The sequence below is a fragment of the Grus americana genome, chromosome 7, assembly GCF_028858705.1.
Source record: "Grus americana isolate bGruAme1 chromosome 7, bGruAme1.mat, whole genome shotgun sequence".
Lineage (NCBI taxonomy): Eukaryota > Metazoa > Chordata > Aves > Gruiformes > Gruidae > Grus > Grus americana.
The window spans coordinates 10,837,721-10,862,126 of NC_072858.1; the positions used below are offsets into that span (position 1 = coordinate 10,837,721).

Below are 24,406 nucleotides of genomic sequence, written 5' to 3' on the forward strand. Positions count from 1 at the left end.
CACAGCAAGGGGTGGGTCTTTCCTGACCAACAAATATACTGGTTACTTTCATTTTGGACAACATTAAATACAGAGAGGAACAGCCACTAGCTGTAAGAATCTGGCACAGACTAGGAGAATTGACATTGAAAGCTACAGGTACTCCTCCCCCATGTTACATCCTTGATAGCACTGCATTGCCTTGTGGACTGATACAGCAGACTGCTACAGGGACTGTCAGCAGAGACAGCTTACACTCATTGAAGACACATTTCTAAAAATAGAGACAGTACTCATCTTGTCTAAATGGTTTTCTAAAGAAACAGCTTTAGGCTTAGAAAGCAATACCTGGTGTCTTACTTCATGTGATAGGCTGAGCTGGAAGAACAACTTTATGCTGAAGACTTTGGCACATACTGTCTCACTACAAGAGAAGGAAAGTTGAGTTGAGGAGCAACATGTGGCACTATCTTATTGCCTCATGGCTTGAGCTGTGGCTGAATGGTGACAGCATAGAAAACCAGTTAGCTTTCTGCAGCAGTTGTGTTCTGGCTGCAGCTACACAGGCACCAGTAAACCTTGCAGCTGACAGTCTGGTTGCAGCAAAGAAACAAGGCTTTGGTTTGATTGTGCAGTTACAGTTTATTACATCCTATATCCTTGGGAATGACAGCTAACATTTTCCACTTATCAGGCTCAAATTCATAAGTGCAGAGGCTTATAACTACCATGGCATTTGAGAACATGTGCAAAAACTGATCCAGTGCCTCCCAGACTAGAATATAAATTATATTTGCTTTAGACACAGGTACTTTGTAAGCTAGATGCCAGAAGCTTTAATGAAAATGAGTTGTCTGGTATCAAAACCAACCTCTACTGTGTGGTCCAGGGCTAGGAACAGGAAATTCACTTCTGTATCTGCTGAACAGATGTTAAGCTCCAATTCATATTATGACAGCTTGAGTTGAGACAGTTTATAGCATCCTGAGTGGAAACTGAACTGTTATTTTCCTGCACTTGGTTTTTCAACTGTCTCCCCCCCACCCCCGCCAAAATATAGAACTGCATGAAAGATGGAAATCAATCCACAAAAGGTCATAATAGAGTTCATACTTGGAGCAGGAAAACAGTGAGTGCTTTTGACAGTGAGAAGTGCATACAACTGCCTTTTAAAAGAAGCTGAGGTTCTTGAGTGTTTTTGTGCTTCAGTCACAGTCCAAAGAAGATGAAAGTTCTGGCTTTGCCTAGACAGCTGATGCTTAGTCCCACAAGATGTGAACACTGCCAGTTGTCAGTTATGCTATAGCCATCTTCATCTGAAAGTCATTTTCCCCATAATACCAGAAACAATATATGTAAGTTCTCCTTGCTCCCCTCCACTCGTGCATGTGTTCTCCATAGGTCGTGTAGTGTCACAGATTTGTTTGGATACTCCAGGCAATTTAATTTAAAAACTGGTCACTTATTCCTGCAAACTTGAATAGAGGGCTTCAATCTGCTTCTGGAAGAATTTAACAAGCTCTGCTCTCTTTGCCTTCAGTGTTGGTGTCAAGAGTCCATTTTCTACAGAGAACATCTCTGTGTGAATGTACAGGTCTTTAACCTGTTAAAAGAAAATAATTTAGCACATGACACTTACATAATTACTTAGAGAACAAGCAACAGTCCTTCCCAGCTTCCGTGAGCTCAGTGCAAGAACTCTGTCTCAGGAGCTCTAGTAACTAAACTGTTTTTTGATTCAAGTCCAACTCCTTTTGGCTGACACAGCAAGAGGATAGGCTGGAACTACAGTACAGCTCTACAGCCGATGGTGAATGAACCTCCACTCCATCTCATGGCAATTGCTACTGTTGCCCTGTACAGCCACCTGTCTCTTGGTCAGGCGACAGGCAGGCAGGCAGTGTTTCACTGCCTACTTCAAGCAGCTCTCTGAGGCAGCTGGCTTGGGTCCCATCCTGGCACAGCCAGTAACAGAAATGAAGACTTTCCAACCATTGCATTAGCAATACAGGTGCTTGTGACAAACAGAATTTGGAAGTACTCACTTGTTCAAAGGATTTAAGGCCAGCCTCTTTCCCCAGTCTGACCATATCTTCTAAAATAGCTTTCTTCACTGCCTAGAAGAAACAGAGCAGGAGCAGAGTGGGTAAAGCTGCCATTTTGTAATTGCAATTCAAGACCACACCCATTGTCCAGTCAGTGAAAACTGAGGTTGGCAAGAGTACAGGTACATATTCCAGCATTCAAGGTTCCTCATATTAAGGCCACTACAAGGTCATGTCTGTCTTCTCATTGGAAGAGAAGCAGTGATAGCCCTTGAAACATCAAGAGACACCTATACTTAGTGCCAGTTTTTACTGTAAGGCTGCTTGCATGACTCACCCAGCATGAGGCTAGTTTAATTTACAAAAAAGGTGGGTAGAGTGAAGTCAAAGCAATGCAAGATTGGACTTGATAAGTAAATTCTATCTATAACCCACTGAAAACAAAGCCACTCACTGGATTTTTGCAGACATCTTCATAGGAACCTTTTATTCCCAGTTTTGCTGCAAATCCAGGAAGTGTCTCAGGATCAGGAACCACTATACCTATTAGAAAAGACTGAAAAAAGTGGAAGTAGTCATGTTGAGAGCAAGATAAGACATTTGAAATTATTTTGTCTATGTGAACTTGATTATGGACAGTGTCTCTTTAACAAGCCACATCTACATCCCTATCCATTTCCAGAGCTTCCAAGGTGGCTACAAGGACTTTCAAGTAACTTATCTGAGTTCTGACAGCAGTAATTGAAGTACTAATGCAGTTGGTTATGTGTGCTGAATGCTCCAGCAATTACTTTTGGCTGGTTTACAGATTGAAGACTGGCCTCTGCTAGCACAGGTGACACCTCTGTGGCAAAGGAGTGGCGAAACACCCCTCCTATGAAGGAAGGTTGAGAGTTGGGATTGTTGGGCCTGGAGAAGAGAAGGCTCTAGGAGATCTTATTGCAGCCTTTCAAGGGGGCTTATAAGAAAGATGGGGACAGACTTTTTAGCAGGGCATGCTGTGATAGGACAAGGGGTAATGGTTTTAAACTAAAAGAGAGTAGATTTAGATTAGATATAAGGAAGAATTTTTTTACAATTAAGGTGCTGAAACACTGGCACAGGTTGCCCAGAGAGGTGGTAGATGCCCCATCCCTGGAAACGTTCAAGGTCAGGCTGGACTGGACTCTGAGCAACCTGATCTAGTTGAAGATGTCCCTGCTTATTGCAGGGGGGTTGCACTAGATGACCTTTAAAGGTCCCTTCCAACCTGAACTACTGTATGATTCTAAACTCTACAGAGCCAACCTGACATACTAATCCCATACAAGTATGTAATTAGCCATTATCCAGCTTGCAACTTGATGCCAAGATCTCCTTTTCTTCATTGTCACTTGGGAAAGCTATAGGTCTGAAAGGATATTCCTATAAACATGGCACTCTTGGGAACAGATCTTGTTCAAGGACTCATATATGCTTACATTTGTGCCCTGATCTTCCAGAACTCATTGTGGGAGGAGTCTTGCAGAATGCTCACTCCTAACACAACTTACCCTCAGGCTTTCCCCGTGTACAAAGACCTGGGCAACAGGAGCACTTCTGATATAGACATTTTCTATCTTCTCTGGAGCAATGTATTCTCCTTGTGCAAGTTTAAATATATTCTTCTTCCTATCAATGATCTTCAGCGTTCCATTCTAGAAGTTAAAGGTGGAGGCTGTTAGTTTCTGTCTTGCTTCTGTAAGTAGAAGATAGTAAGTTTGATTTTGTTGTATGAAAGGTATGTGCTAGTCTGGAACTGGTCTTTGCTCTCTCCAGAGAGAAAGGCAACTTTGTCTAATTTCTCCAGTTAGCTCAGGACATGATCAGGTAGCTCCTTTATTCTCCTCTGACAGAAACGAAGACATCTAGTTGTTCTTCACTGTGGAAGCAGCTTAGTCTTAACTACTGGCCTTGCAGGTGTTACTTGAGATCTTGTAACCTAATTGGCCTTTGGAGCTTTGCCCGAGTTACTTGGTGAATGATAACAAAATACCATGTAAGGCTCTTATCCTAGAATTCACTTCTCCAGCTTTTCAGATTACTGTAAGCTACCCAGGAATTCACATCCAAGGGACAGTTTGTATTAAGCAATTACTCACTGGCAACCATTTCCCTATGTCTCCAGTGTGGAGCCAGCCATCTTTATCAATTGCTTCTGCTGTCTTCTCAGGGTCTTTCAGATAACCCTTGAACACATTTGGTCCTTTAATGCAGACCTATAGCAAGCACAGAACATTGTTAGTCACCAAGTCTTATGTTTCAGTATTTCCTGACACACACAGGAGATGTTACCTACCTCGCCTTCACTGTTAGAAGAGTAGTAGTTCATTTCTTCCACATCATCTAATTTTATGATATTACAAGCCAGAGGGGCTCCAACATGGCCTAAGAGAAAAAACCCAAGGATAGTTACATTTTGGGGATTCTACTAGCAATTGGCCCTATTTGATCTAAAGCTAGAAAGACTAGGTCTTGAAGTGAGATGGGAGAACTCAGGTGCCCCCTACATATGAAAGACTTCAGCAATAGTAGATACTTAATGGCTCTTTGTTTATTGCTTTAGCAAGAACCAGTACTGTTTAAAGGAATCCGACACCAAATTGTCAAGAAAGTTATTGTAATGCTACTTCAGCCAGTTAATGCAGGATAAGTAGTAGCTAAGTCTCAATGCTTAGAGCCATTTATTGGTGTAATCAACCACACCAATCATGTGCCACACTTGCCTCCACAGAATTCCCTCATAGACCCCAGTATTCATTTGCATTTCATCATCTTTATGCTCAGCAGTTACTGTGATTTCTAAGATCGTGACTTGAGCTTGAATTTAGAATACCCAACATTAAAAACATCCTTGCTAAGATGAAAGCTAAATCTTCAAGGTCAGGTAGTCCTCCAGGAAGATAGTCAAGTGTCATGTCTGATGTTTTAGTCATAGTTCTTTGAATAAAACAAGTTATTTGGGAGCTAAAGCTATTTTCTTAAAGCCATTTGGGAAGTCCTTGTCCAATTTGCTCAGCTCTGTACAGACACTCCTTTCCTAAGGAGTCTAAGCTAACCTATGTCACTTTACACAAGAGATCCTTACCTACTTGAGTCAAGAATTCAGTACTTAAGCATACAGGTGACTGTTGCTACCAAGAATCACTTTGAGGTTAAGTAATCAGGATTTAACTTTCATTGAACTAAAAGCAGTAGAGCACCTAAGCTTGAGTGCCACTTTCTCTTGACAGCCATGGGAGAGTTTCCAAGTCTCGGCTACCATACCTGTTGTCCAGTCTCCAGGCATTGAGAAAGTACATCCAGCTGAGCATTCAGTCTGGCCATAAGCTTCAAAGATCTGTGCGAGAACAGATGAATATTCTTTGAACATCGAGTCCTTGGTGTGAATGAGCTCAGTTTCGACCATGCCCGTGCTCAAGTCTTCTTAGGAAGGAAGCCATGACAATCTTAACCTTTAAGACTTCTTGGTCTTACTGGTGTAACCAGATGTTCTTCAAGTTCACCTCTCCAAACCTTGCTTTGGTCACTTCATTCGCTGAGCTCTGTTGTCAAATGTACTACACTGGGAGCTCATTGACTGTCAGGATAAGCCACAAAGCTCAGAGGCAGCTGAGTGCTGCCTGTTCCTACTTCTGCTGCTCTGTTCCTCTTCCCAGAGCCTACAGGATAGTTTTTTGGTAGTGTCGTTTGAAGCCAGCCCTGCAGAATTTTGTTCCTGTTACAGTTAACTCAGATCAAGCAGCCTGTAAATACTGAAGTCTGACAACAATCTCCCCAGGAACAAGCCAGGTTGGACCACAGCTGTATCACTGGCCACCTATTTGGTCATAATCAAACAGGTCTTAATTTAAGAAAACCCCCTCATCTTACCTGACAGCCCAATGCCGCTCTAAGAAATGTCAGGACAGAGGGAGATATAGGGGCTGCGCCTGTCACCATTATACGTACTCTTCCACCCATGGTTTCCTACAAGTGAAGTAGAAGCCATCAGATCCTCCAATACTGCATTGCTCAGCTTCCTTACACTTGGAATAACTTACCTGAACTTTTTTGAAGATTAGCTTATCCCAAATGCTGTCATTTCGAATTATGCCTTGTTTTATTTCAGCCATCTTCATAGTCACAGCAAAGTTTAACAGGCAACGTTTCACTGGGCTCTTTGCACCACTTTGTATCTGCAAGGAAAGGTATCAGTGACTCCTGGGTTTAATTCACATCTGTACCTCCAGTTCTTGCTTTGTCAGGAGGCACCGTATCTTACTTTGATGTTCTCAGGTCTGTCTTCACTACTGCCATGGTCTAGGCAACGAACCAAGGGGCAATACTAATTTGTGTTACTGCTGACATACTTCAGCTATAGCTTTGAGGGACAGGGATCCTTCTACCTTTGCACTTGCTTCATTTGCATACCAAAAGTAAACAAACTTTTTGTCTCTGAACAGCAACAGAATTAGCCCAGTCATGACTGGATATACTGTTCTTATACTCCAGGTCCCAGGACTCTTTCAATCTCCTCAAAGGATTTTAAATTCTTCTCCCTGCTACAGAGTAATTAACTAGTGACCATGTTATGATGCATTCAATATTAATTTAAACTCATATGCTTGCTCAAGTATACAAGCACAACGATAGTTTAGCTAAAGTTACTCACATACCTTGTCATATATTCTATTGAGCAGTCTTGGTACAACTGGAAATAGTGTTGGCTTCAAGGTTTTCATGTCATCTGTTAGCAACTTGATGTCTCCTTGGAAGAAGCCTACTTTTGCTCCACAGCTGTAGACGACAGTCTAAAAATTGACCAGACTAAGCTTAGTCAAGCATAATTCCTAGCTTCATTAGCCATAATTATTTGTCCATAGAGACCAGCATGGTTTCCAGTGCTCCACGGTAGGAAAGTTCTTGTGTGAATAGGTTTTGAGGAAATACAGACAGCTGTCATACCATTCACTATAATTTGATTTATAGAAGCTCAGATGCATAGATTAAGTTCTAGCATGCAACTTTGACTTGTAGTCCACAAGCAGTACAAAAAGTTTCACGTTCTGGTTGAATACAATTAATATGAGCTTCACCCCATTTGTAACAGCTGTTCTATATTGATATCTTTTGAGATACCCAGAAGTTTAAATACAAGGCAACAGAAGAATTTAGTAGTTTGACAAGGAATAGGACAAGACATATTCTGTTTTAAATACTGCGTTTGGAATTGAGGTTAAGAGACTGTTCTGGAGACCATTACATGTGGAAGAGTTAGAGCCTGCCACAAAGTTGCTAGTGTTCACAATAGGAACCTTACTTTTACAACATGCCAGAGGAAGTGAATTAATTGGAAGAGTAGAACTTCAGCTTACGAAACAGATAGGCAGGATGACACAGCCCAGCAGAGCCAACAGTGGAGGTTTACCTCTGAGTACTAAATCTACTGTTCTTAAACTGCTTCCTCTTCATGTATTAGCTTTCACTGTGTTTAACTAAGGTCTTGATTCTGTTAATTTCCCTTGCTGATTTCTTAGTAAATCACAGACTCAGTGAGGCTGGACTGAAGAGCAAAGCTTCATTTAATGAAGATAGTAGCCATATCTTGGAGAAGTAACTAGGCATTTAGTCAGTTCAGAGGTTTTATTTTAGGTAGGTGGTTTTAACCATTTAGGTACAGCTTACTGTTTGAACTAGTTCGTACATCCAAGATCTTCTACAGAAACCTTGTAGTACGCACACAGTTTACTTACCTGTACAACTCTCTCAAACATGTGAGCCAAGGGAAGATAGGACATGGTTATATCTGAACTTGTACACTCAACTGTGTTCTAGAGGGGAAAGAAACAGAAGTAGGTTAGCACTCCCTATGCCTGCTTGAGTTACTCTTAAGCAGAAAGTGAATAAAGTTTGGATCAATTTGAGTACTTGAAATAGCAGACACTTCAAATGACTGAAACAACTCAGGTTCATCCATCACCTCTTCAAAGTTTGCAGCCGTAACTCAGCCATACCAGATCAAGATTAATTTTATGTTTTGGCAAGACTTGAAATAGGGTAGTTTAGTACTCTTGGCATTTAGGACTCACTCATTCTAGAATAATTTCTGTGTAGAAGTTCTTGTTCAAGGTTAAACCAAGTTTCTTGCAATACTATTGTCCCATTGAAATATGGGCACTTAGGTACAGATGAGTTCACTGGGAGTGAATGGCTTGCAGAAGATGCCCACGTTAAAACTAGTTTCATGACTGAGTGACATAGCCTAGAGATCATCATTAGCAGTAGCTTACCTCTGTGCTTCTAAGGAAGGCAGCAGCATTTGCAACAACATTTTGATGTGTCAGCATGGCTCCTTTAGGGTTACCTTTGGAGAGATTGAGCAAAGTCAGCTGTGGCTCTGACTGCTTCTGCTATCAGTTTCCCATGGCTTGTTTGGCTCAGTTTGAAATATCTTGGTATTAGGCTGAGTCATAGCATGCATTGTCTTAAGAGATCACAAATATGCCTCATCTTGAGTGCTTTCAGCTATGAATATTATATAAAGGAAATGTCTACTGAAACAGCAGAGTAATTAGGAGTAGCATAGACAATGCTGAAACAAGATGTTTCTCTAGCCCCTGTGGATCAGAATACAGACACAGTTAAACAACCAATCTCTGTAACATTAAGAGTCTGTATTTTTCATAGGGTACGACAACATGAATTTGGCTATTCTTTCCCCCAGCTCCAAGCAGCTTTGTCTTGGTGTACTTGACTTGTACTGACAGCGTCCCAAGTGAAACTGCAGTAGTGGCTTGACACTGTTCTAATCTACTGTTTCACTTTTATGTTGTTAGCATTTTTTTTTGTGCTAGAAAGCTATTTTTTTCAGCACAGGGAGATTGTTTTAGTGGGGAAGCATTGCTATACATTCCCTTACCTGTGGTTCCACTGGTAAAACACACAATGCAAAGATCTTCAGGCTTAGGAGGCTAGAGGGAAAAAGCCACATAACGTCAACAGAGTAAGGATTATGTTGCTTATCAGTATTTACACACACTTCCTAAAGTGGGATGAACCAGGAATTCTGTTTGGAAACAGCAAGACAAGATACAAAAAAAATCCTGCCAGCCTCCTCTACTAGCAGCATGGCATTTTCAGAGACTAGTTTTGCAAGTTTATAACTGTTCCACAGAGATACTTACAAGTGGTTCTCTGATGTTGTTTCTTCCCAGCTCCTGTATTAGAGAGAAAACACAGCTTAGCAATTGCAACAGAAGGACATGCAACAACAGTAGATTAATTCATAATCACATTTCACTTGTTTGTACTTTGCCTCTTGGTACCCCATCTCATTCAGAGAGAGATCTTGGTCTTCCTAAATATAATACACACAACTTGGAAAAGCTGACTCCCGGGGTTCTGGAGAGCATGAATTTGAGTGTGTAGAAAGTGATCAGAACTACTTAAGGAATTTGGGAGTCCTGAGTGGAGATATTTAATTTTATTTGATGTAGGCCATCTCTCTTATCCTTACATTTATGCATCATATCTGGAAGATTAAGCCAAGTACTGGGATGTCAGAGCCGCCAGTAATTTGCACTTAGTTTCAATTAGACTCAACTGCCAGCTTAGAAGCCTGATAAATCCTGTTATAACTGCACCATGAATTAAGTCTAATGCATACTGACTGTCCACAACACATGGACAGTTTTAGTCAATGGTTTGAACTCTGCAAGTCCATTTGGCTAAATGTATCAAGTTTCAAAATAACTGCTCATCAAGATCTCAGGTACAGATGTGACAACTGGATAATGCTTACATTACAGTGTCATTGCTAGAGAAGGTCCAGATGTCTAGCTAGCAAGGTATTCCTCTGCAAGATCAAGCAGAAGCCTTTAGTCACCTACCTCAACTTCCTGTAGTGCTAGAATTTCAACTCCCACTTTAGCTCCTCTGTCCTTGAGCTCTTTATCAAAGAGATCCATGAGAATGATAGTCTTCAGACATGGGGTCTTTTCTTGCTCACAGTTCTCAAGCAAGACCTGTGCCTTCTCAGGCTTGTCACAGATCACTATGCTTATGTCAGCTACAGAAAAGAAATTACATTTCAGAAGTCTGTTTAGAAGACATGAGGCTAGTGAGTGACAGCTCAGTAGCTCGTATATTTAGGACTTAGCATTAGTTTGTTCTAAAGCCATTCACATATCTTTATACAGATTCAGTGGCTGGCTCACAGTGATAAGAAGGTTCCTCCTACCATGGCCAACTGATTGGGCAAACTTAAGATTCTAACTATACTAAGTTATGGCAAATGCTGAGAAACTGAAGACAAGTATCTTCGGTCACAGTCAAGACAGGCATTTAACCTTTTGGTATTGCCGCAAAAGCTCAGAATTGTCCTCACTGATTGCTTAGGTTTAGCCATCTTCCTTAAATCGAAAGAAATTAGACCTGTTTGAAGGTGTAGCTAAAATTCTTGAGTCAATGCCTCAGCTTCTCTGCATGTGCAAGATTTTTATGCAATTGCAAAAGCATTTCCCATTAAGTTGGCAGAGGAACTGTATTTGCCTGAACATGCCAGCTCCCCGTTAGCCTAGTAAGTCACAGCTGTGTAGTTCCAAGGCAAGACCTGTTTGCAAGGTTCAACAGTTATGCTGGTGAAGTGATTTTGCTTGGCAAATCCTGTTTATGGGTTGGATCCCAGATTGGTGTAAGAGCAGTGGGTATTTTTTCCCCCCCCCATATGTCCCCTAAGTTTGGGGGAAGAAAGTTTGAAGATTTATTCAAGTTCCTCAACAGTTTCTTCCATGATGGCATGCTAGTTGTTGCTCCTGTAGAGCAACAGGCCCTAACCAGATAGATTAAACAGATTTAGGCATCTCTTTACCCCTCCCTCCTCCACTCTCTACATCCTACAACTTTAAGACAGAGACACACATCTAGTTTTAATTTGCATGCAAGCCTGTTTGCATTGTCTAATTGTTTGGCAGTGTGGGAGTTCAAGATTGCAAAACTTCAAATAGCAAATCATTGAGCACTGATTGCAGCATGGTCCACAGGATCTAGCAGGTCTTCAGCAGACTTGCACTCAAGACACTAAGAGAAATAGGAAGCCCACTGGCTTCTTCTAGGCATTGAACCATGTCCCCTGCAAAGCAGCTTCATTTACAGAAATTAATTGTCTATAGAAGTATAAGAGCAGTAAGGTTAAAGCTACTCTGATTTTTGCATCAAATTCCCTTGAACTTCAGCTTTCTCAGAACAAAGCTTCTTAGAGAAATCATTATGAAATAGTGAAAGGTCAGTATTTACCTTTGTTAACAATATATACAATGGCCTCTGGCCCCAGAGTGTCATAGAGTGGAACAGCAACCATTGAGTAAGTGTAGCAGGCGTACTCTGAAATGATCCACTGAAGAGAGAAAACAGTATAGCTAAGGAAAACTAGCAACTCAAGACCTGATTACCTACAGATTTCATATAGCTTGACTAGCCCATGCACACATTAATAGTGAGGGTTGCGTAAGGAGCATGTCCATGAGATTCTTAGAGTAGTGAGGGTTCAAGATCATTGTATTACATGCCTGGCATGGTATGTGCTCAGTCAGTAATAAGGGAACTGGGAAGGGAAAAGCCAGTTGTGATTTTCCCTCATGTGGCCTCAAGCTATTTAAATACAGACCCTTCACTCTCCTCAAGGTGTCAGAATATTCTGGGAAAGAATATTCAATTTATTGCTTACCTCTGGCCTATTCTGAGCAAAAATGCCAATAAACTGGTCTGATGATGGTTTGCATCCTTTTTGCAGAAATCCTGATCCCAGGTATTGAGCTCTGTCCAAAACCTGTAAGATAGTTTTCCCCCACTTTAGTTACAAGACAGTATCTCAAATGAAGTCATCTGTCATGTACAATACTCACCTGTTTATATGTCAGCCACTGATAAGGTTGGTTGGGTTTTCTGTAGCCTAAACAGTTGCCATTTCCTAATGAAGAGTTCAGAAAAGCAATTGTAAAGCTCAGTACTGAAGTCGCATAGCACTTCAAGGCAACACTTTAAGTGGGAAATATTTTCATTCAGACATCCAGCTAACTGCAAGGAGCACGGAAGTGCACGGTGTCCATAGTTAAGCACTCTGCCCAAAACAAGATTGTAACACTGTTGGCTTTATCCTTACAAGCAATACTTCCAAGATCTGGTGATATTTTCCCATTTCACAACCCACGTGAGATTGAAATAGCTGGCAAGCTATCACATATTTCCGTGCATGGGACCCATGAAGTCACATGTGCACAAATGTCACCTGTTGTAAGCAGGCAGTAATTTTACACTAAAACTCACATCATAAGTCAGCTTAGTATCTGCTGGCTGTTCACTGAACTCTACCATCTTAGGCTTCTGATGTTTGTTCCTGCCCAGTCTGCCAACTAAAACTACTTCCAAATCATTGAGGGGGGGAGGGAATACAGTCACTTGTCAGTCTACTCCACAGAAGACTGGGAAAGCTTTTGCTAGCCTGAATTATTATGACAGACAAGAGGCAAGGCAAAAAAGCTTGGAATAATTTTATTTACTTGTGATAGGTAAGCACTAACTAGCAGATGCAAAGCTTACCGGAAGCATGCAGTCCTCTCTGGAAAACTTCATACAAGGTTTTACCATCTTCAAAGTAATAAGAAAGCAGGTTATTGTCTGTCAAGAGTGCACCTCTTCTGGCTCCTCCCTAGGAGCAGAGCATAGTTATGAAACAGTGCAGAACAGATGCAGTGCCTCTTGTTCTTCAGCCATTCTCCCAGCAATTCCCTCTAAAGCATTTCAACAGCATGGCATTGTTAGGGAAGTCTCATTTTCCTTCCTGATTTTGATCTACTCAGTCATATGCAGAGGAATTTTCTACATGGCCTAGATTAATATTTAATTACAGGTTATTAGAGAGACCTTGACTAAGACTGAGTGCTACCACTTGCCTAGTTACATGAAGTGAAGCACCAGCATCAAAGCTGATGCAAAGCATTTAAAATACAGAAAAAAGTCAGCGACAGCCAAGGCTATCTGGTGAAAAGCTCACCTAACCCTGTTGGCAAGAGCTGCTGTTTCTTACTCTTAGTGTCTTTAAGACTTCCCTTCTCCCCACCGTACTGTTGAGTTGTACACCTGGGAGAGAAGGCTGTGTATATCAAACAGAAGAGTTTCCACTGATACCCAAAGTCAGAATGGATCAGTATTCAGATAGTCCATGCCCACGAGCAGAGTATGTATTACCTCAATTCCTATTGACTGCTTGTTCAAGTCAACAGGAGGCAAAACAGGTTTTGGCCTGCTTATCACCCACAGGAAGACGACAGCTCCAAATACAATAAGACTAATCAATGCTGGTGTTGGGAGCGGTGAGAACAAAACTTGAAGTATCCACATCATTGTGCTGGATCAGTGGAGCCAGAGTTGAACCTGAAACAAACAGGAGGTTTAGTAGACATGAGTTAGAAGCACTCACTACCTATGAGCCATAGTTACTTAAGTAGTTCATTAAGCAGTACTACAAATCATTTCAGCAGTTCGTCCCTAAAGAGTCCTGGTACAATAATGAAGCATGCTTATGCAATGCTTTAAGCCTCTTAAGAGATCTCAAGTCACCTGTCCCCATAAATCTTAATCCATGCTGCATCCACCTCCACAAAAAGCTGAAGCCTGATGAAGTCAGACGAGGAACAGATGTCAATTCTTTCTATTCAGTAGATAGTATGTCAGCTAGCAAATAACTAAATCCCTGTACAAGAAGAATACCAGGCATTCTGAAGCAGTGGGCTCCAGTTACCCTTTAACTATAATTCCAAGAAAGCTGAAGGTATTTTCCAAACAGTAAATTCAGCCAGCCCCTTAAGTCACAACTTGGGTCTCTGAGCCCAGACTGACCAGAGTTAGATCACCCATATCTGGTTTGTGGTTTTGTAATTTTCAGTGGCTGTGTCAGCAATCCTAACGTGTTCTCTGGTGAGAGAAGGCATGCTTCTCCTGCTCAGCATCTGGGTAAGAAAGGGTACCTCAGGGGCTTGTCATCAAGTCCAAGCTGCCAAAAGCATGTCATCTACATATCTGAAAAGTACCAACTACCTAGACCTCTTTTCCACTCTAAGTCTTAGTTACAATGTGCCCTTCAAACTCCTGACCTTGGTTTCATGTATTGAGAGTCCAAAACAACAATTGTTCTACAGCAAGAAAGGCAGGAACTGTCCTTGGCACTCCACACTGACTGACGGTTCCAGTCACTGGGCATATCAAACCTAGGAAGCAAAAACTTGCTCTTTCTGCAGCACAGGGTATCACCCATCTCCACACCCTTCCTTTGGAACTTTATCAACTGAGCCTGGAGAAAAAAAAATCTCCTAAAACCAGGTCTGCTGATCAAGTTTGCATTCAGGACAAACCCATTTAACAGTTTAGGTTCTAGCACTGCTCTGTTTGGAAAACTGAAGATTATTAAAGTGAATCTGGCAGTCAGCTGCTCTTCATGATTTATACATTTGGCCTGCTAATCCTTTACTGGAAGAGTTAGTAAATAGCTTCTGTAGGTTATTAAACAATATCTGGTTTATGGTGCGAGTCGCCACTTCCTCTTTTGTTAACATGAACAAGTCACTTTTTTACAGCATGAGCACAGAGGCAGTTCGGTAGAGGCTCCACTCTCCAACGTCAAGAGGAGTTGCATATATGAACTTTATTCCTTTAACTCAGAGTCCACTACTACATCCAAGTGACAGAGCAAATCACATTTGCACCATTTGTATGTCGGAAGCTTAGAAGTTGGCAAAACTAGGCCTTGGCACATCTATTCTCACATATTTTTAGAGGGATACCAGAGTACTCATGTTCAACTCCCTGATTTTTTATTAACAGCAATCAACTTGGGCTATTTCCCAGTCTTTTTCTATCCCCAGATAGGCCGAAAGGAGTTTGCAGTCAGTGCATTTCAGATGACTCTTCCCTGGACAGGAAATCTTCCCATCAGCAGTAAGAGAAGAGAGCTATATGCAGGGAACTGAAGAGATCACATGCCTATACAGCTGTACCAGTTTTAATGGCTGAAGTGTGCTCTCATGTGCTCATTTTAATAGTAATTTAAAGAAAATTTCCTTGAAAACAGGAAAGATTGGTTGTCTTTATCATGCTAGAGGTAATAAACAGAACTGGGGATCATGTCTATAGCACCAAGTCCTCTACTATAACTTCTTAACACTGCTTAGCATTAACACTGCCTTATCAGACAGATCAGTGCAGTTGTCACAAATAGCAACTGTCTGTTACATGGACTTATTTGACAGAAGATTAACAGAGGACACTTGTCTGACCTTTTTGTGGTAAGGGTCAGAAAACCCACTAACCCCAAATGCTCCATGCAGCAGTAGGTAAGACACTGAAAATCTTTCCGTCAGGGTATTCTCATCTCCTCACTGACTCACATGCAAGGCAGTTTGTGCCAAGACATCTATGAAGACTGAACATCAAGCCCTGAAGGGTAGTGATGCTTGGAGCAGAGAACTCAAAGTTCAGAGAGAACACTTGATCAAGATGAGAAAAGCCTGAAGATGATTAAATGCAGCAAAGCTTTTGTCTTCAGATTCTGAACAGATTCCAGAAGTCTCTCATGGAGAGACACAGAAACCAGACAGCAGTCTAATCCCAGTGTAACCTAACAGCATCCCTATAGCTAGTCAAGGATGATTTTCAGTTATAGGGCAAATTTAAAGAAAGACCTGTTGACAAGTTTCTCTCTAAAGCCCAGGAATTATTGTATGCTCTTTTGCTTCTAGGTAGTGGGTTTTTTAGTAACTGTCTTCATTAGCTTGCTTACAGCACTGAATGAGACAACGTGTCAGAATCAAAACCTTTAAAGCTACAGAAGTTAGTGTTGTGTCAAAAAAAGCACAGATACCCAGATATTGTTTGCAATACACAAAAAAATGCTTTTCATATCTGAAAGACTATTTTCAGTTACCCTACTTTATGAATAGAATAGTGAGAGTGTTTTACTTTCCAACCATGTTTCCTCATACAGGCTTTAATCACTCCTATCAAAGTACATAGGGTATGGAATTCAAGCTGTGGCAAGAGACTGTCAGCGAATTTGTCTCAATTCCAAGCATTAGGGCAATTGTTTCCAATGCCTAGAGCTTCTGCTGTAACTACTTGTCAAATCCAAGTCACTACTAGTTAATCACCTCTGGTCTCCTCCAAAAGCCACTTAATCCTGCTGCCCTCAAAACAGGAAAGCCAGCAGAGAGGCTAGGGGTCTGTACTAGACAGAGTTTTTTGTCCATGGGAAGAGAACAGCTCTACCCTAGATCTGTCCTATGGAGCAACTACAGCTGGAGCTTAACCCACAAATCCCTATGCATACATCATACCTGATCTATATCTACTGAGTGAAACCTCAACTCAGTGCAGCGTAAGACAAAGCCAGGACATTTTTGACAGACACCAGCTTCCACTGCAGGGCAAGTCTGAGCACCAGCTGTTTTCTTAAGCATGTAGGGGGCAAGTGCTTGGAACGCCTGAGTTTTGAAGGCCTCAGCTTCCAGTGACCAGAAAGACCCAAAATGCACAGGATGTCTCAAACCACCTGTTAGTCCTCTTGTGCAATAAGATGCTAGACAGTTAAAGTGTACTTAGGTTGCCTGCCCTGATCAATGGTCAGGGGTAAGATGCACTAGGCTCTGGAGTGCAAGGCTTAGTTTTTATCAGAAGAGATTACAGTGATACCATTTACAGCGTTGAGTTCAGGAGTACGTGTTCTTATTTCTAGTGTACCCCCCTCAACCTCTACAGCAATTCCATCACCAGCTAGAAGGAATGAAACAGTTATTCTCCATTTTCTCCAAGCCAGGAGATTCTCTCCACTGAAAAATGCCAGAGCTTTGTGCCTCCAAGCACATAAGTATGAAGAAAGAAACCAGCATCATCTCCATCACAGTAGTTCCTTACAGACAGGAAAGCAACCCCTGACATTTGCACAATTTCAGAAGCAACAGTCACGCACTGCCTGGGAGCATGCTTTCTAGAATTATATTTTGTCTCAAGTTCGCCTAAGAAACAGTTTGCATGTGCTTTTGAGGTGATCACGGGAACTTGTTGATCAGTATTAGTAAGGTAACACTCCCTCTTTCCAAGCAGTGAGAGTAGAGTACAACCAACTACACTGAGGTCACTAATTAGTTAGTTAACCACCAGTAGCTCACTCTTTACATTTGCTTATACGGTGCAGCTCTTGCCTGGTGTCCTGCAGACGTGAGCCACTGTGCCAGTTCTTACTCCTGGGAAGCATTATATCCCATCCTCCTCCAGCTGCAGCAAGGAGCAGTCTTGTGTTCTGCAGGGTTTAGGAACATCTAACTTGTAGCATCCAGAAAGAAGCTAAAGTGCAAAAGCTCAGCACGGACTGCTGAACTACAGCCATGTAAACACCACAAAGCAAAATCCACAGTAACTTGCATTAAGCCTAAGATACACTTTAGTTAGGCTTTGCTTTCTGAGTACCTCTTAAGAAGGTCAGAGCCGAGCAGTTCAAGTATCTTTTGATCTTGCCTGAGAAGCACTCTGCTAGGGGGTGGGAAAGAACGAGGCCTCAGCAACCTAACTTTCAGGAAGTACAGTGCTCTGTGGTTTCAGACTACATGTTACAGGCTATTTCTGGGCCTTGCTTGTGAAACTTATTGAACTCAGGCTTTCAGTATACTTCAATAGAAAAGTCATTTTTTGATCAAGAATTTTACTATGTCTGATATTACTGTCCCTCAATCAGGAAGGCAACAACACCACGACGCTGCTTTGTACTAAACATAGTTTTGTCAGATAAATTGAAAAGCTGAACTTCCATATTTTTTTTATGTCAGGTTTTCTCCTTGAAAGCTACCTACTCAGAAAGGTAGAACATGTTCAACTAACCCTTTGAAGTTTTGAAAAGTTTAAAAAATACTCAGTATAATTAGTTCTGTTACTCTTATTAGATAACACAGGATCACATTCTTGCAAAATATACATGCATCAACATTTATTAATACAAAATCATCTCTAGAGACACAAGAAGCATGGTTTAAAGAGCTAAAACTAAAGCTCAACTTGAAAATTCACACAGAACTGCTAAGAAAGCTGGAATATCCAGTAACTTACATAGTCATGCAGAGAAAAGGTAGCACTAAAAACTTCTAAATACTAATGTCTTTTATCACTATGTATTATTACAGCACTTACACTATAAAGAGCAAAGAGCAAACATATATCTGAACTTAACTCAGCCTAAAGTTAACATCTAACTGATAGCATGCTACCAGAGATTTCCTAGCAGGCTCCTGAAAAACTTACTATCTTGAGCACTGCGGCTAATTGCTGTGATTGCACATAGGTTATAGTAAGGTCTATGCAAGTAATAGGTTACAGTAAAGCCCATTAGCAATAAAATAAATAAAAGCAGAGCTTTATTAGTTACATAGAAAAAAAAATTCAGAGCAAATACAGAGATAAGAACCAGTGACCAAAACCACCTACCATTATGAAGATGAAGTAGGAAGCCAACCTCTTTTTCTTAAGTAAAAGGGAGTCTTACCAGCACAGTAACAAACCAACACCAATTAGGTGACACTCATGTTAAAAACTACAACCAGTTCCCTCTCCTGGGTTTAAATAAATCAGCGAGCAGAAAAGCATGCTGGGAGGGGAGCTTGCAAATGGGAGGAACTTGCATAGGGGAACTGAAGTGGTTAGGAAAGAAAACATAGAGGAAGTTATTGAGTTTTTTTTTTTTTGTTTGGTCATGAAAAGAGCTTGAAGTTTACACATTTCTGAAGAGCTAGGGGAAAAGTAGACCAAAACCTTTTGATATTATATTTATAATTTGTTGTTTATAATCTATTTGCTCTTATTTTTTCTAGGTGCAAAGCTATACTCTCAATAATAGCAATTTTCTCTCTATAGCTGTGTGTACGTTAAGATGAGCAGAGCTTTTTAGCTTGTAATACTGGCAAAATGCTTTGAGTATGGTATTTTTCCAATACTGCTGTGTAACATACATTGCTGGTAGGCTGGATCCCCATTTCTGATGCTGGTTTTGGTTTATTTGGTTTTGGTTAGTTTTGGTGGGTTTTTTGGTTGGCTTTTTTTCTCTAAAAGCTATTTAGTTATTTCTGCTGTGGTTTAGACTTACATACATACAATTATTTACATAAGGCAAGAGTGAATCATGTTTCAAACTTCAGTTTTGTTTCCTTCTGTGACACAAATTTTCTTTATGGTTTTACAGTTGCATTTCTTTATTTAAAATTTATAGCTGCTGCAGTTTCCCTTTTTCTTTCTGATGCTTGTCTAATATAACTGGAATTCTGCAGCAGATTTGGAGGGGTGGGAAGTCAGTAGCTTCACTTATTTGTCTTCTTTAGTGCCTTGACCTCAGATTTTGGAATTATTTTCCTGTTTAACAGTTTGCACATCTGAAAGTGTTTCTATGCTGCATAATTTCAGAATAATCTGCTTAGCTAGACTAATCATAGCTGGGATGGAATAATATAGCATGTACGTGCATCCAGAATACAACCTGGCCTGGACCTTAGTTTGCTAAAACACATAGCCTCTACTAATTGCAATTATCTCTTTATTGCTGCTGTAACCTTTATGCTATTCAGGTAAAGCTAATTTACACTGTAATTGTGGCATTATTTAGCAATGCAGATATAGGGAAGCTGAGGCTTAATTCACTGATTTTGCTGTAAGCTTTACATGCAGATGAAAAAGAAATAGCTTGTTCTGCATGAAACTCCTCTGCCTTTGGCTTTGCCTACTCAGGCCTGTTTCTATGGCGTTTAAGCGAAGCTGTGAGCTTCAGCTTTAATACTGCCAGTCAGGGTGCACTTATGCCTAAAGAAAGGCAATGCCTCTTGCAGAGAAGGGAAGCAGACCGGGCTTCTAGCCCAGCCAGCTCCATCATCACCTTCTTTGAGGTGAAAATCCCTGAGGATTTCCCCCCTTCAGATATCTGTCCTCAGGCTGTTATTTTTCCAGGTGGAAGACTTAAAGCAGTGAATTTGCTCTGTCAAATCTGATCAGCTGTTGGGTAGCAATGCTGTATATCTCAGATGCGTTGACTTTGGCTGCTAGTGCAAGAGAAGGTGCTCACAGCACTGTCCTACCTGGACTGCCAGAAGCCCAGCATGTCACGTGGAGGTCCCTGAGCTGGTAAGGTTACAGTGCATTGCCTGGACTTGCAGCTCCAACATAAATTGGATTAAGGGGTGCACATAGAAAAGCCTTGAGGAGGATAGCTTCTCCTTAATGATTTGTTCTGTTTAATGCTCATAAATTAGAATACAGTGGATGCTCTTTCCCTGATGTGCGTAAGAAGTGACATGCAAATTTTGAGGCTTTTAATTTTTGATACTGCGGCAAATGATCTGAATAAACTCCAGATTTTTGAGAGGCACGAATCCATTTGTTGCTAGTAATTCTCTGCCAAAAAATAGAGTAATGAATGACTCAACCTTTGCTTCTTTTTGTACATGTATATAAAATGTGCACCTGCATCTTTCATACCTATCAGCAAATTAAGATGAGCAGTAGGTAGAGTATGTGCCTAGAGAGTTCAAGTTGTTTCCTTTCTGTTGTGTGGTCTGGTGTGCCATACTCCAAGATCTGTGCTTTTAAAACATTAATAAAGGCATTATAGCGAGCTCCTGTGTTCTTAGTTAGGGATTACAGTCTTATTGTAGTAAATGTTGCCAGTAAGCTTGTGTATATAAATGATCTAGCATATTTACTGACGAGGTTTCAAAACCTGCCTGTGATGATTCTTCTATTTCTGGAACTCTGTTTTAAACATAAGTCTGAATGGGAGCCTGGCACTGATACTCTGTGCACTGTATCTTTAAATAGACATAACAAACTGATAAGAAAATGGCTTCAGCCTGGACAGTAGTCAGGTTTCCAGTTCCAGCCAGTCTGTAGCAACAGGGAGTGTTCGGGTGGTTGCTCAGACTGTGATTTCTCTCTATGCCACCCCTGAGCCCGGACTTGTTTCATTAATAGCATGCAGCCAATTACACAGCTGTTGCCTTTAACAGCACGCAATGTGATGAGAAGAGTGCATTGGATCCAAGCATTGCAGCAAATTAAGGCTGTTATCCCACCTGCAGTACTTCTCTGCAGGAGCAGGAAGCCTAGTACTTGAGAAAGATGGGCTCTGATCGGGAGAGATTTGCTTACCTTCCTTCGGAGCTGGAGGAGGGTGGAGAGGCCAGTACAGCTTGCTTCCTTCGCTGCTTTACAACTCCAAGTGGGTGTTCAAGGGTTGGTGCTTCCCCAGCTCCAGTGGCAGGACTGAGCCCCGAATCATCAGTGTGTGGCTTTAATAAACAGTCAACACTGCACCCAGGTAACCTTTGAACCTGCGTTGCAACAGGTTCAAAGGTAAAAAAAAAAAATTATTCCTGATCAAATATAAAGAGCAATTTTGGCTGGTTAGAAATGTTAAACATACCACTCTTGCGCAACAGCTTTAGAAGAGAGCAGCGCACTGTGAAAGCTAACCCCAGCCCTGCGAAAGCTGCGCACTTGGGTTTTGATAGGACTCTCGTTTACTCTGAGCGTGCATGGGGCACTGAGTAAGTCTCATTCCACTGTGAAAAGGTGCCTCTTAAATTGCACTTTGAGCAAGCAAACATGTTCTGATATTTTTCCCTACTGTTTTGGGTAGGGGCCTCTCCTTGATCATGTCTGACCGCTGAGGCACGGGTTTCCTTTGCGGCTCAAGTGGTCCATGAAGCAGCACGCTCCTTTATGGTAGGGGCTGTCGGTGCACTTGGGATCTACGGGGGGCTGGTTATCTTACAATGATGCACCTTCTCTTTCGAAGGTGTGCAAAGGGTATTGCACTTGCTGGACTGGCAAGTAGGCTAAGCCTGCTTCATCAGAGGTTTCTTGTGTTGATTTAAGTGATGATTTTGGTTTTTTGTCTTCATCTATGAAATGGGAGTAACAGAGCTGCTGTGCTTAACGCTGCTTGAGCGACTCAGCTGTGAGGTGAGGTATGCAGGCTGGGCTGGCAGGTGGAGCTTCTTGGCTTCACTTCCAAAGGCTGTGGATGTGATCTTTGGAAGAAGTTTGCTCCTTATGATCCAAGAGATAAGGCTAAATACCGAAGTCCTTTCAGCATTCAGTACTGTCAGGACTGGTCAAGACCATGAAGCTTGTGTTGATCCAGGCCTGGTTTGACTGGTGCTGGAATTTGACTCCTGTATGATATTTGAAGAGTAAAGCAATGTTAATGCTTTTCACTTACCATCTTAGGTAGTCCTGATTGGGGTGGGAGAACCTGCCTGTATCAGTGGACATGAATAAAAGTGGAAGCATCTGTGCCAACACTAATTATCATCCTAGACCACCTGATTGCAATCTCATCTAAGTTTTTAGAAAATGTCAGTTTGAGGAGAATGAAAGAAAATGAGTGGGAGGGTTCCAAACTTGGTGTAAAGAGATGATCCTGGTGTGCAAGTCTCTTGGCTCCAGTCTGTGATGCATTTTGCATGTGGGAAACAAAGCAGTTGATTTAATGCTGTTATGAGGTGTGCAATAGATACTAACAATTAGTAGTTGAGCAGATCCCCATTCAATGTAAGTGGATATTGCCTCACCGCCTCAAAAGAGCTAGAGTGACTGACACCATCTGTGGTTTTGGCTCCCAGATGCATCTTACATACTGATGCGGGGGGGGAGCATAGCAGAGTCACTTGAGAAGGGAACAATGCCAATTATCCAAGCTAGCTGTTTGTGTAAAGCTGCAACTGCTTTTCCTTCTCCGCCCTTTCTCCCTGGTACATAAAGTACGTGGCTTTTTACCTCTTTTGAACAGCAAATTAATCCAAGTTGTGGTGTTTTGTCACCTTTCACCTATATAGTTGCTTCCTGATGAATGAAGACCATTGATTGGTTCACCATTAAAAACCATTCTGCGAAACTCTGAGCAGTGAGTGTGTCATCTCTGTGTGGGGAAGGTTGGGCTCTGAATCAAAAGTGTTACTGATTTGCTAATGGTGGGTAACCTTTTTTTAGCTTGTTTTGAAAGCAGGTGTGAGAAAACATGTTCACAAGCCCCAGAAGGCACATGGGTTTACGTTCTGTAGTGGAGGCTTGTCTGTGTTCCTTGTTGTTTCTGAATGAGTGATGCCATAGTTTGTGACCAAAGCATCTCAGTGACCAAAGCACATGACCAATGGCATAAAATAGACTAGGTCAGCTGTGGAAACATCATCTATTCCCAGTTCTGAAAAAGAGGACCTCAAGGCACCTATTCACATAGGTTTTTTCCATAAGATTGGAAAAAACCACTTTCAGTTAATGAAAATGTTGGTAATTTTTCCCCTCCAGACTAAATTATGAAGAAAACATGTCAAATGACATGAAGAATTCTCTGTAGGCTAGCAAGGGCTCTATGAATTGTATCAAACTAGTAACTTTTGAAATCTCTGAGCAGGTTATAGCTTAAGATACTTATTCAAAGTATTAATTTTTGACAGAAGTGTCTGCATGCGTGTGTTTTTAAGTATGTGATTATCCAGATTTTCTTTTGCTAGTTTTTATAGGTGATAGAAAACTCGATAGTTTGCCTTCTCTGTTTAGATCCATTTTCTATGCTTATCTAAAGTGTCACTAGTCACATTAACACATCTTTCAAGATTTTGAAACAAGCAATTTAATCATTTGCCTTTTGTGCAATTCACTTGACACTTGAATGATGAAGTATATGCACCAAAAGGGAGCAAAAGAAATGGAAAAGAGTCTTTCTTCCAGCTCCATTACTGACAGCAGGATTCACAGGCATATTTTAGATACCTGCCAGTGAACATAAAACTGTGGGATGTCCCAGAATACTGATTAAAAGTGATTCTTGCTGAGGTTGTGCAACCAGTCCGAGCTGTGAAAAGAGGAGCTAAAGGTCATTACGGCACAAAGCTGCGGTTTAATCACTTCTGGGTAACATATAAGAAGCCTTTTTTTATTGGTCTTGTGAAATTACTTAAATGCAATAGGCTGTTGAGTGATAAACATGAAACAAACTCTAAACCTTCAGCCTAAATAATTGCCCTGACAGTAGTAAAGCTTGGTGCCAGGATATTGTAAGTTATTCTTACTGTCTTAAAGCATTTGTGTAAGAGAGGGATGTGTAGTTAAACTGTTTAGATCAATTAATGAGACTGCACATGTTTGCATATTTGCAGTTGCTCTGTGATGCTCAAGAGCAGCTGCACACTTATTTTGTTGGCCGGTACGGCTGCTGCATAAAATTGAAGGATCTGACTGAATCTGCTGCTTCCATGTTACTGTTGACAATCTTGCATTCTCTTCTCTCCATGCAGAGCTCGAGT

The 24,406-nt window shown here is 41.3% G+C and overlaps 2 protein-coding genes across 3 annotated transcripts in view; one reads left to right on the plus strand and one right to left on the minus strand.

Annotated features, from left to right (window-relative positions):
- ZDHHC6 (zinc finger DHHC-type palmitoyltransferase 6) overlaps nt 1-24,406 on the plus strand; it is a 55,847-nt gene that overhangs the window by 15,513 nt on the left and 15,928 nt on the right. The gene's annotated exons all lie outside the window — the stretch shown is intronic.
- ACSL5 (acyl-CoA synthetase long chain family member 5) lies at nt 602-21,376 on the minus strand. Of its 2 annotated transcripts, none has more exons than XM_054832232.1 (21): nt 21,249-21,376; nt 13,269-13,454; nt 12,621-12,729; nt 11,927-11,991; nt 11,749-11,850; nt 11,319-11,418; nt 9,914-10,092; nt 9,209-9,241; nt 8,944-8,995; nt 8,315-8,388; nt 7,778-7,855; nt 6,701-6,835; nt 6,086-6,220; nt 5,916-6,011; nt 5,310-5,382; nt 4,342-4,430; nt 4,145-4,261; nt 3,557-3,700; nt 2,479-2,580; nt 2,025-2,096; nt 602-1,582 (listed from the first exon to the last, which is right to left on the minus strand). In XM_054832232.1, the coding sequence occupies exons 2-21, from the start codon at nt 13,422-13,424 to the stop codon at nt 1,442-1,444; spliced, it is 2,052 nt and encodes a 683-aa protein (XP_054688207.1). In that variant the 5' UTR covers nt 13,425-13,454; nt 21,249-21,376; the 3' UTR covers nt 602-1,441. The 2 variants fall into 2 exon arrangements, with proteins under 2 accessions (XP_054688207.1, XP_054688208.1); XM_054832233.1 differs by lacking the exon at nt 21,249-21,376 and adding an exon at nt 18,546-18,668.